The sequence below is a fragment of the Dermacentor silvarum genome, chromosome 7 (assembly GCF_013339745.2).
Source record: "Dermacentor silvarum isolate Dsil-2018 chromosome 7, BIME_Dsil_1.4, whole genome shotgun sequence".
Taxonomy (NCBI): Eukaryota; Metazoa; Arthropoda; class Arachnida; order Ixodida; family Ixodidae; genus Dermacentor; species Dermacentor silvarum.
Window position 1 is genome coordinate 57712907 of NC_051160.1, and position 13542 is coordinate 57726448.

Consider the following 13542-nt stretch of genomic DNA (forward strand, 5'->3'; position numbering starts at 1 on the left):
ATCAGCCATCTGGATCCACAACCTTTGTCCCTGCCAGAGATTATCTCCAAGATAGGGCGCAGCCACGCATGGCTGGGCTAGAGGAGGAGGCATTCACCGTTCGCGTGCTCACCTGCCGCCCCCGTTCCCCCCAACCCGCTAGCGCGTGCGAGAGGATGGTGCGCATCAATTCTTGGCTCACTCTTGCACACTTCACCTCGCACCGACACCATACTGCGTGTGATAGGAATTTATCACTCTTAGACATCATACGGAACATCATGGCGATGACAATGGCGAAAATTTGCCTGGAGTGTCCATGTAATTGCTTTCGCAATAATTAAAGCACTGAAATATCTTTGGCCATTTCCGAGGCAGTGATACACGGCACAGCTGGTGACGAGAGTTTTCGGCTACACCGCTCGCCGCGTAAAGCATGTTATGCAAGTTGTAGATTCTAACACAAAGCTGGTGCTTCCGTAAAGTCTAGGTTGCAAGACGGTTGGCTCATATACAAAGACTATACGATCGATAAACTGCGTGTGCAGTTGGCAGTCTAAGGCTTTAGACACTGCACACAATTTTTCTTGGCTTCTGCATACAATGTACGGCACGCTCTTTTCTATGTAAACATCAGAAGAGCCATTGCCCTAAAAATTGACTTCCTATGGACAGCAGTTGCTGCAATCTTGATGCCACTACCAGAAATGTAAAAGTGGTTTTGCCCCACCTTCCTTAGTGTTGCACGTTCGACTCTGCAAAAGTTGCATGCAGAGAGCTGTGCAGTCCAGTAGTGAAGTCTACCAGTCTACTATAGTGGTGTAGTGATGTACCACTTCAGTGCTCGCTTATCCTCGTAATACGAACCTTGAAGTAAACTAAGATTTCACTGGTTTATGCTTTCCTCATTGAGTATTCTCCCGCTATAATGAAACCGAAAATGCATAGTCAAACCGAAAATGCATGGCCAGGGGGTCAAAATTAATCCCGAGCCCTCCGCTACAGCGTGCCTCATAATCATATTGTGGTTTTGACGTGTAGAGCCCCCGAATTTAATTTAAAATTATTGCGCATTACTGCGCTGAATAGTGTGCACGTGAGGCAATAAGGTACCCCGCAAAGTTTTGACTCTGATACAACACACAACAGTTTTGCAATGCAAAGTTCCACTGGTCACTTTAATTCACTCACACATTTCACACAAACAGCTTTGGTTGCACACCAGGAACATACAACAAAACCATGCATGCTATTGAATAATTTACGAGTGGCAAGCACGTTCTTAAATGCCCTTGCCCCACTTCATTTTCTGCTAGCTGATTGATAAGTTCATTATGCTCAATTCCGCTAGCAACCCTTCTCTCCCCTCCCCCATCTCTACACACAGACATTCATTCATTTTTTGTCATAAAGGCCTGACTACGCTCAGTTTCACAATCTATTGCAAACACGTGCAAGCAGTCCTGTGTGCGCAATTTTAGCTCCGAGTCGCCAACATCGTTGGAGGTCTCTCTATGCAGCACATCTACAACAATACATCTCCTAAGTAGACAATCCACGGCATTGTCTACTGAGGAGGTGTATTACAGCGGAGGCTATTACAGCAAAATCTTTGTGTAATCTTGCATCTGTGCCCCCCGAAAAAAATTGCTCCCACATCCCAAAACTACGACGATAATGTATCGGTTAAACCCCAATTCCCCAACTATGCTCCCCCCCCCCCCCAACCTGTTGTTCCGTGTTAACCCGAAGTGTAGCATGATCATCTGTCGTACTGTCTTCCTCCTCCCCGGCCTCCCCTTCCCCCTCTGTAGCCTCCTCTCCCTCCCCCGCCACTGTGTCCATCTCTCTGGCCGTAGTTATCCTGCTTGTAGCCGCCGCCTCCGCCGCCTCCTTGATGGCCTCCTCCGTAGCTATCTTGCTGCCTGTAGCCGCCGCCGCCGCCGCCGCCACGGTAGCCTCCGTCCCGACCGTGTCCTCCCCTGGAATCTCTTTGGTCCCTCTGGCCGTAGCCACCACCACCGTAGCCACCACCGCCGTATCCCCCGTCGCCTCGCCCGTCTCCGCCTCTCCTCTGGTCGTCCCAGCCGGCACCTTGGACGCGGCCAGTCGAGTAGCTTGTCCCGCCTCCGCGACCTGCAGGAATTTGGAACATACAGTCATTAGTAAATTGAGAGGGAATACCAAAAATGTTTTTAAGCGTTGATTATTCGTCAACTGTGGATTCGAATCTGACATGTTAACATGCAACAAGTAGCTTTATTGTTGAACATTTAGTCTCATCGAACGCTTTCTTACAGGGCATGCATGTCTTTAGCCTCTACAGCCTCTTTAAAGCAGTTGGGCTGTTCCTTATGTATGATATTGCTCGAGGGAATACGGCATGATGCCCTAGCAAGATGGGCAAAACACTTCGCTGAAAGTTGCATCCTTTTTTCACGCTGATTCAGGCATGTTTCTAACTAGTATTACTGCTGTAGCACTTGGATCTCTGGTTTCATTCGCATTGATACTTGATACAGTTATGCCAGTGGGAGGAGGATAGTGACATTCTCTAGAAGGCCACAGTGAAATGTGAATATAGAATGAGGTATACAAAAGAACACCAGTAGACCTCTGCAGCCTCGCATAATCACAACATAATATCCAGTGAAGCTGTTAGTGCTCGTTCACACTTGCACGTCTATTCTATTGCTTACAAATTTTTTGTTTATGTGCCTCGTTTACGTTTTCAAGTGCTTCTAACTGCAACATGTTCACTGCAATAATTTGTGGTTTCTTATGGACTGCAGTAAAACGTATCGGGCCAGCTTGTGCATGTCGGCTTCAGATAAAATCTGCACCTTCCTTCTATCCACGTTTCATTGCGCAGCTTTCACCTTAGGTTGTTATAGACGTTTACTTTTAATAATTTATAAGTAGACGACCAATTGCTCAACATTTGTACAACCTGTCACATCTAAACTGGGGCAGTTGCTTCCGTGGGGGAACATCAACACACGAAGGGCTCTTCGTGGTTCGAGCAAACCCTTACGTTTCTTGCTTTTTCAATAGTGTGTTTGCAAATTAGTACTACAAACTTGCACCTTGCCTCCTCCAGTTTGCTGAACCTTACTAGCTGCAGCACTTGGCCAATGGGTTTAATCACTTTTGAACAAAGCTGTGGGTGGCATTTCTGCTTCAACTAGATCTCAATGGCATTGGCTCACGCAAGCTGTTCAATCAGTCTGCACCAATGTTTAATTAAGCACTGACCAAAAAATGGGGCTTTTTTTTTCCTTTTCCAATTGAGCTGCTTTATGGCCAGGGTATTGAAGCATTGGTCAGAACCACCAATGTCTATTTAGTAGTAAATCTGAGGATCTTAAACTAGAGAAAATGTTTAGCGAGTCATGTCATAACTTTATTGCCTGACTTCCAAGAAACCAGAACTGAAACCACTCGCTAGAACAAAGCTTGCCAAGAGAACAATTTTTAATGTGTTAGGAACTTTACATGATGCAAGTTTCCTGAATGGCCAATCTGCTATTAACATCACATGTGCCCTGAATAGCATATACAGTAAAACCTCGTTAATATGTAGTTGATGAAGAACGTGGATCAGGTACTCACTCACCAAGCAATGTACTAATTACCTGACAGGCAGGTGAATGGCTATAGAATTACTGGCCAGAAAATAACTACATCTTAATTCTCACTCAAACACACATGCAGAGAAGTTTTATTTGTGAGCAGGCAGTAAAAAATCTTTCATTTTCACTTGCCGCTGTGGCGGCCTTTCAGCCATGATGGCATCCTCAAACTCGGCAATGCCGCGAACCAGTTTCTCCATCAGGTCCCACTTCTCTGCATGATGGTCAACGCATTGGATACGGAAGCGCCAGAAGCTATGGGCACAGGAAACATGCCATGGCCACCTTCTATGGTATTTCTCTGGACTTGGCAGGTATGCAATCATGCAAGCACTGCAATGCTCTCGATTAACATCGTCCGTCTCGAAGGACACGTTGGCTGCCCTGCCAGTGCCAACCCCTGTTACAGTTGTAAAGAAACAGAATGACTTACCACCCTGCGGTGCGTCGGAGCGCTTCTGCCAGCTGGGCATCTCGGGAGGTGGTGGCTGCTGCTCCTCGGGACGACCGCCCCGGTCGGGCACCATGCCAATCAGCACCCGGTTCACGGCGCTCTTGGTGTTCTTGCGCACGCCCGCACCGCTCGTCTTCTCCAGCATCGTCAGGTCTGCGGAAAAACGTTTACAGTGACAACAAATTAGCCACAAGAACAAAGAGAATGATGCCGAGAGCCACAGGTGGACTCTGGTCCCGCAAGTGCATGCCAGCAACAACCTCAGTGATGGCTTTCATACAGAAAAAAACAAAAAATTCTGGGATTTCATGTGCCGGAACCACAATCTGATTATGGAGGCAAGTCGTAGAGAGGGACTCTAGATTAATTTTGATCACCGGGGAGTTACTTAACGCGCTTAAACTTCAGTATACAAGTGTTCTCCAATTTCACCCCCACTGAAATGCGGCCTCGCGTGGCTCGGAGCGGGGCACCGGTATGGACGAACACGGATTGTTCGAACGCGCCACCGTTCGCGTGACCGTACACGTGAAAGACTAGGCGATGGTGTCACAGCATGGGGCGAACATATTCGCTCGCTATCCGGTCGCGGCGAGTCTGACTTCCTTGACTTGTCGCGCGCCCATGTGAATGTTCTATTGGTTGTAATTCGGCTAGTGTGCATTGGTCTATGAAAGGCGCAAAAAATGCCCTTGAGATTGTTTGCACTACTGTGTTGTCGTTCCTTTGTCCCAAGAGCACGTGTGAGATCCCACAACTTCTGGCTTCAAAAACGTGACGTCAGGGCCTCTCCCGTTTTGTTTCTTTCCTCCATGCTCGTGACAGATAGCCTGAGACGCGACGTTAGACTGCACTACCTTTGGGATTGGCCTACATTTTTTGTCAGACCTACAAGGTCCCTGCCGCTATCTGTGAATCGGCCACTCCTCTCTCAACAAGGAGATTTTTTGTTCGCTGGCATTAGCATTTGCTCATCAAGTCGCTATCTGTGTTTAATTTTTTTTTATACCTACAAGGTGTGTGAAGTCTGCCTATAATGCTATCGCATTGAATGCACCAGGCACTCGGGTTAAAACATCACTGATCCTGCCCGAAGGGGTCTCACCTTCTCTGGCAGCGAGGACGTGGCCCACGCTGACATTGGGCTCGGTCTCCATGAGTTTTCGCCTCGGTTGGTATGCCTTCGCGATCTTGTCCTCCATGCCCTGCATGATTATTTGACAGCGCTGTGAACCGTGATCCCGGCAAAGCACTTAGAGTGACAATATGCTAAAAACTTGCCAGTATGGCCCCTGTTAAATGGAGAAATTGGATTACCATGCTTGCACGTTTCTTGTTCCCTCGGTTGTAAAATGCACCAGACTTTCCCGCCCAGAAATAAAGAACGTAATTCCCTTAAAGGACACTAAAAGAAAATATAAAGTTGAGTTGGATCGATAGCTTATTTGTCTAGAAGCCTATTATCGTTCTCGGCGCAGCAATACTATATAAATTTCTTGTGTAGAAAATTGCTGCAGAAAGTTCAGTTGCCACTCCTCAATTTGCATCGCCCGCACCGTAACTGAGCACATGACATAACCTTCAAAACACCTCCCCTGCCGCTATCTGTGAATCGGCCACTCCTCTCTCAACAAGGAGATTTTTTGTTCGCTGGCATTAGCATTTGCTCATCAAGTGCCCACCCTGACTACGCAGTGTCGGAGATTGGTCCAGTTTAATTGGCCACACTTTCCTTCATACAGCAAACTGCACATACCTTGAGGCGCTCAGCCCAGAGGAAGGACTGGATGGTGACGTCGAGACGCTTGATGAGTGTCTCGCGTCGCACGCGGTACTCGTCCTGCATCTGCTCCTGCAACTTGGCCAGCGCGAACCACTGCTTCTCTGTAAGGCCGCCAGCGAATAGCGGCTTGCTCATCACTGTGGGGCCTGCCTTTGGGACCAACTCACGCACCTGCATGCACAAGACCAGAGCAGATATGTGGGGTTGATTACCTTTCAGAAATGAAGGAGAGAACATGCAACAGTGCGAATGTGCAAGAAGGACATTCGTTGCTTGCGGTTTTAACAACTGTGCCAGTTAGCTGAAATGCAAGGAATAGTTTCTCAATGAGATACACTGAAGAATTAAGATGTGTAACTTTTTCTTCTTTTTTTGTGATGCTTGCTTTGAGGCATATGTGTTCATTTAGGTAAAAGTGTGAAGGCTCTCCTTATACAGAAATTGCAGTAGGGGCTTCGCAAACTTGTCACAAATGATCCAATCCCTAAGCAGTCTCTCCGATACATTCGTAGCTTGGCAGCTCTTTGCATCCTCTGTCGAGCAGCCCTCGTTACAGGGCAGAACTACAACAGGTGGTGAACGTCTGCTGTAGTAGCTGGAGCAGAACACTACGGGCAGTTCACTGAGTGCAAGTTAGGCACATCCTCAATTTAATTTCACAGCAAATGGAGAACTGTCAACACGTTAAATGGTCACACTATGCTGATGCTTCATTGCTTACCTTGGACTCCGACTTGGAGAAGAGCTGTGCAGGCGTGATGTTCGGTGGTGGCTTGCCAAAACCGAGTGTAATCAGCATGCCCTTCATGGCTTTGGCCACAGCTGACTCATCCTGCAGGAAATGAACAAGAAACAGTGGCCAAGTACACGTTAGTACTCGAAACACCTGGGCGCTGTTTTACAGATTGTTTAAATACTGTAACTACAAATGAAAGCTACAAAGCTACAAATGAAAGCATGCCCTCTGCTGCTCACAAATGTGGTGTTTTGAAACGACAAAATTATGTACAACAACGACGTCAGTGCATTCAAACACTAACAATGGTTTCCTAACGTTGCCCTTTCCAGAGTCATCAAACTGCACACAATGCCACAGCATGCAGTGCCAACATCTTTCATTGAGCACTCGTGATGTGCTTGTGAAAAAAATTTCCTGAATTACAGCTTCCTAACAATCACAGCTTAATGCAGATACATGGAAGAGGTCAACGATTGAAAGTTATGGGGCAGCTTCCTTCTTTCAATCACTGTTTTGCTGACGTAATGCAAGGTTCGGGACAACCAGTGGAAGTCCCAATCGGTGCTGATTGTGTATACCTGGTATGTCGCCTTCAGAGCATGTTTATCACATAAAGCAGCGAAATTGTCACGTACCCAGTTAACCCTTTAACTGCCATGACAAACTTCAAAATATTATAAGAAATGCGAATTTTTTTTTTTTAAGCTGCATTTATGTGGCCTTTTCTTTTTTTCTAAAATATATGATACCAGAAATGCCTATAGAACTTTTACGGCTATTGTCTAAAAAAAAAAAAAGAATAGCAAGAGACTGTGTTTTACTTATGTGTCACAATAACAAGGTAGTGCATCCTTTGTCATGACGAGTTGACTCGTCATCCCCCCTAAAGGCGCTAAACCATAATTAAATGGAGTACTTCATACTCCCCAGTATATACTATTCACAGAAAATAATGCCTTGAAAACGTTGACGGAACTATATTCCGTTCCATATTTGGCAGGCAAGGATGCGGAGATACACATGTAGTATTTTCGTAGAAGTCTCATTCTGTGCATTTTGCCAAGTAGTTGTTTGTGATCTGCTATGCTTTCCACAGAAGAACTAAGTCATGTAGTATATTAAAACTATAATTGGCGCACATGAGTTTAAGTCAAATTACATATACTTGTGCACGTTTGCGCTTCCAGTATGCAACATACTATGTTTTGGTTGCAAGTGCAAGCGATGCACTTGCAAGTAAGGAAAACAGGCCACTGGAAATTGTTCAAGATGCTTAAAAATGCAATGTGTCACCCACTATGATGAAAATTCCCTGCCTTCTAAAAGAAGGAAATCATCCATGCCATCATAGGCAGCACAGGAAATCTGACATGGCCGCACAGCATAACATTGCAGTGTTGTATGACAATGCAATGTTATACAGTTCACTTTGAAGCAAAGAGCAATACCACAGCTGACAAACACCTCCCCCCCCCCCCCCCCCCCTCTCAAATAGGTATATACATGCTTTTTCGCTCTTGAAGAAAATGTTAACACTATCAGTGCAAGTACTTTACAGGAACACAGATGCACACATTTTGTATCCTGCTTTTTCTTTCTTTTTTTTTCGGTAGCTGTCAACTTTATGATTACAGTACGAAACTTTAATTCCTGGAGGGCACCACAAATAATTACAGCACCTTTCATGCAACCTGTTCAAAATGACCACCAAGTGCACTGTGGCTTTGGACATTAAAAAGGACACTAGTCATGTCACTGAATACAGGGTTGATGGTCGTGTGGTATCACAAAACACTCAAGAGTGCACCAGGCAGCCCAGTGCAATCGTGCTAGGCCACATACTATGACCCACAGTCGCCAGCCGGTGGCATGTGCAGCGCAGGTTGACTGAAGCCAAGCTCAGGGTTTGAGCTTCACTCATCGGCCATGTGGTCGATTCACATACTATGACTGCGTCACCGAAAGCTGCCACACTGGCCCTTCAACTTGTGCGCTTCTCTAAGAAACGCAGGTGAACCCCCTCTCCCCTCTTGTCCCCTCGAACGCTGAATGGACTTGGCTTTCAGCAGAACAGTCATAGTGTGTGCGCTTGTGCACACGGACAAGTCTGGTGAAACTGGTGATGTGAATTAGCTAGTCTCCTTTTTTTTTTTTTTACAGATTCTTAGCCACCCTCCACTCTGTGTGTGTTCCGAACAGGTCGCATTAAAAGGCAACATAATAAATTACTGTTTGCTCTCTTAAAGAATCGACGCACCATAGAATAATTACTGGGTCAATAGCTGTCCAATAAAAGCCCGACAAAAATTGTGTCATTACTCAACCCCTTTAAAAGCGTCTCCAATTTAGCAAAGTTCTGAATTCAACTAAACAATTCTAGATTTTCATCGCCTTCATTCAATCTAGGTTCAACTCTTGCTGCTAGCATGGTTATGAGAACAGCCACCGCTGGTGGATAGTAGAGGGCTCTATTCCCAGCTGTAGTAGCTGCATTTCAATGGAGACGAAATGCAGAGACGCTCACGTACTTAGATTAAGGTGTACAAAGAAACCCAAGCTGTCAAAGCTAGCCAGGAGTTCTCCACGAAAATGTCTCTCGTAGCTTATGTGTTGCTTTATCAAATAAAACCCAATCCATCAATTGAACTCGAAACAAAACACTACCTCCATTTCTGTTGCTGGCCACAGTGTCTGTATTGAAGCGACGTAGGTAACGCAACAGCCACGTGCAGCAGCCGTTATTACCCAATGGTAATATGGCTACTGTTTCATGTGACTTCAATACATACACAGTGACAAGCACTACATTCTGAATGTACCCTCATCCTTGAGACCGTGACAAGCTTATGGAACGAACCCTACCTTTAGTCGTGACACAGTCAGGCCACTTTCAAGAGAATGATCTGACCATTGGAAGGGTTGTCATACACACATCACAAGGTCTTCGTAAGGTTGCCTTCCAAAAAACACCAGGTGCGCAAGCCAGATTACAAACTGCTGCAGCTTTTCAAAGTCACCCCTGAAGAAGGTGTCGGAAGGACTCCAAAACAGTGGGTTAGTATAATAAACCTACTTGTCATATTAGTTTAACTTCAAGTGTTCTTCTGGGCCGGACTGATTCCAATCTTTGAGCCTGTCACATGCATGTAAAAAGGCATTCCGATGCGAAAAACTTACCATCTGCACCTGAAGGGCGCTGCTGTTCGGGTTCATCACTTTGATCATGCGCGCTGCCTGCAGCTCATCGCACAGAAAGCCTGGAAGGAGATGGGAGCATTGATTAGGGTGAGTCCACAGGCTGCTATTTGCAGACAACATGAAAGTGATACATCCAATGCCTCTGCGCCTGCGTCACTAGCTACACCACAGGACTACTTTCCTAACCAATCCTTGATAATTCTTTCACATGACTGTCATTATTTTCTAATACTATAAACAATGTTTTTTTGCAGAGTCAATATTTGGCATTTCTGGCAGGATATGTGGTAACTAAGTTCGACGAAATGAAAGATGTCAAGGTGATCTGCGACTCTCATGAACTGTTTACAAGATCGACTACCTTTTTGCCCTCTCTACATTTTGGTAACTGTTTGTAAGCGTATTCCTTTCTGTGTTTTGCTCACAGAAAGGAATACGGTTACAGTATCACCATGTACAGGTGCTGCAATATTAAAATCACGAGATGCTTAATTTAGGATATACTGTGACTTCTGAGTTTGACACTCTTCGTCGGTGCTGATTTTATACACGTTAAATAGCAACTTGGCAGAGAATGTACATTGCTTGTGATTGTGATAAGTGCTTGTGATTTATTGTGATAAATGAACTGACCACAACGTGGAAGGTGATAAACTCACCAAGGAGCAGCAGCCTGTTTTCTTTTGACACAATCCTCTGGCTCATGGGCCCATCTGTCAATGCACTTATTGGACATTCTGCAAGGAAAAAGGATAAGACAAAAAACGGGGGCATGACATATGCTGCTGTTACAGAAACACAAAACACACAGTTACAAAATTACAAACGTAAAAAGTAAAAAATAAACATAACGAGAATGAGGACAGAAAAAAGGCTAACTTCAATACTCACGCATCTCCTTCAGGAAAGCGCTAAGCTCAAGCAAGAATGTGTTCCAGTCGTCAACATCTGTAATGAGAGCACCAAAAGGTGTGGTTATTGCGGTTGAAAGTATTGACCAATCATAATAATAATTGCAACCTCATTATCACAAAGTCGCATCTGACAAAAAATACATTAGTCACATCTGATAGTCGTTAAAAGCATAGGTATATATTCTTTACACACTAATACTGGCGACAAACATTTTAGATTTACTTTGCTATACGAATAATTTGCAATACTACCTGTGTTCAACTGTATTCTTCAACGGCCGCAATAAGACCAATCCTAATTGCACGTAACATGTTACATGATTGTTCACTCTACAGGATGACACCATGCCTGCCTACCTGCGAACTTTACTATTTGTTAAAATCCTGAGTACACGACAAAGAAGGGAAGGGGGGATAGTAAAAAAAAAAAATTTGTGTTTTGCTTTTTACTCTTAGAACAGGCCTTTTGTGGGATAAACACACACACATTAATAACGGTGATTTATCTTTAAAAGCAGCACAATCGCAGCAGCAGCAGCAAACTTGGAGCAGCAGAGTGACTTTTTCAGCGACTCCGCTGTTGCCGATTTCGCCTGTTTCAGGAACTTGTGCAAATAAACTAGTTCAAAGCAAGTGCCCTTCTAATGTCGGTTCACTGACACCAAAGGGTATGGTACAAATCACAAGCGCTAAACTTGCACTGTTTATTCAGTGGCATGGACCAAAGATGCACATGTGCAGAAACAGGGCTATCACAAAGGTGTCTGTATGTGCGTATGTAACAAGAGTTACACGTGCAAGTGCTAGCTCTAAAGGAACACCTGTGATGGCATTGACGTGGTCCTCCAGGTTGCAGAGGGACTTGATCTCGGTCGATAGCCAGGCCACGAGTCCCGTGAACTTGACCGACTTGGCATCTTCAATCTCCTTCGCAAACAGCTCATCATTGACCAAGGGACCATCATACCTGAATCACAAACACCCAAAGGCAAGAGAGAGAGAAAGAATTCAAAGACTTGCACTTCTCATCCCTGACCAGATGAAAACTACAAGTAGTACAACCAAAAACCAAATCGTAAGCAATAATCTCCCAGTGTTCGCTAAGCTGAGTGTCACGCCTCAATGACATAAATGGCTTTTGCAAAGGTCTTACCAACCACGTGAGAGCAATAATATAAGTGAACTTAAATGTGAGAAGGAAAAGTTGTGTAAGTATTTATTAAATGCTTTGCATTGTGATGCCTACAATCACAAGAAGGACCATCAAGAAATCTTCTTGCTTCAACATGTTCTTTCATAGCATTTTTTTTTGTAGAGCAAATAAATATTTTGATGCAGTGATTAAAGCGACGCTGACTATATTTGCCACTGTGACATGTTTGTCGATTATATTGTTGATCACAGCATTGTGCTATTATTTTTATCTTGTTACTTTAACAATGTGATCTTAATTATGTGTTTATTTTGATGTGATCTGTCCTTGTTCTGCTGTGAACCCTTGTGATGGGGGCTCGTCAAGTAGTCGAACGGCAGCTTTTATCCGTCGCTTTTCTGTCTGTTTGTTCAAACAGATGAAATAAAATGACCAATTGATTTGTGCACGGTCTGCATAGTGACTGTCTTGTACAGACTCAAATGCTAGCTTTCTAAGTAGCGACAGGAAGAGGGGTCTGTTTACGGGGTCTGGGAAAATTCCAGAGAATGAAACAACAGTTCTGGGTTGTTTTAGTCTACATTTAGCGTAACTACAAGAGTCACGCAATTTACATTGTCGTTGTACTTAATGTGTGTCACTTAAAAGTAAAAATTCTAGGATGCAGAAAAAGAAATTGGAAGAAAATCAACATGAGGGTTTTACCAGTCAGAACCTAATGCCGAATAAAAGAAAAAAGTGCAGCAAGACTCAATCTAGCAGGGTAATCAATTAGCTTCAGTAAGTTAACAAATGCATATGCACTTCAGGCTTACATATAATGACGTAAAGAACGAAGCTGATAGTGCATTGGGCTCAATTAGTCGAATTGTGGCTGCATCAACTGATCTAATCTAAACCGTCGCGCACGCCGTTGTGTAAATGCGTGGCAGAGGTGCGATTGCAGGTCGAACGCTTTTCTAAAGAAGAAAAGTTTAAGTTTTCCCTACAAGTTGGCTTTCAGTTTAGAAGCAGGTACTACAGTTACTGTATAGGCTCCCTTATTTTCCCCTAAAGGGAGCCAATCAGTGAATGCAGCAGCTACGACCGAAGAGCGACACTGAATGCTGCTGGACGCCAGATCACTGGCATTTTGTGATTAACATTTTATTTTGATTCAAGCACAACTGCGACGTCAGTGCGACGCACGTCGTGTTAACCAAAGTTTAACCACGCGCAAAAGAAACGCGACGAAGACGCTGCTCGCGTAAGCGCATCTGGTCCGTGCAAGGGTCTCTTCATTTTCTTTATTTCTTTAGTCGGCGCACGATCAAAAACATGTTAAACAAGCAAACGCGAATACATCACAACACAGCCGTTGCTAACCTTAACAACCGAGAGAGAACTGGAAATTACGAGAGAGGAGAGGCGATAGTCGGGTGGCGTCAGCTGCAGCGTGGATGAGTTGTGCCGGCCCGGCATCGACAACAGAGCTGGCATCTCAGCTGCGAGGTGCAAGAAAACAGTGCCGACAGAGCATTGTACGAGTAAAGGAGACTTGCCTAAGATCCTCCAGCGCCGTCAGAACATGGTCATCCATATCACACGTGGAGAAAAACTCCGAAAGTGAAATCGGATCGTGAAACCCACGCTCGCGTTGTCGCGTTGACAATTCCGGCGTGCTCGGTTTGGATTAGAATGGCTAAAGCTG

At 44.8% G+C, this 13542-nt stretch overlaps 1 protein-coding gene across 1 annotated transcript; it reads right to left on the minus strand.

The window, feature by feature from the left end:
• Positions 1-1128: 1128 nt before the first annotated feature.
• Positions 1129-13534, minus strand: LOC119458076 (protein FAM98A). The gene is made up of 10 exons (XM_037719887.2): positions 13394-13534; positions 11521-11666; positions 10677-10733; positions 10445-10522; positions 9765-9844; positions 6570-6680; positions 5822-6019; positions 5171-5270; positions 4045-4218; positions 1129-2115 (listed from the first exon to the last, which is right to left on the minus strand). The coding sequence occupies exons 1-10, from the start codon at positions 13429-13431 to the stop codon at positions 1742-1744; spliced, it is 1356 nt and encodes a 451-aa protein (XP_037575815.1). The 5' UTR covers positions 13432-13534; the 3' UTR covers positions 1129-1741.
• Between the last annotated feature and the right edge of the window lie 8 nt (positions 13535-13542).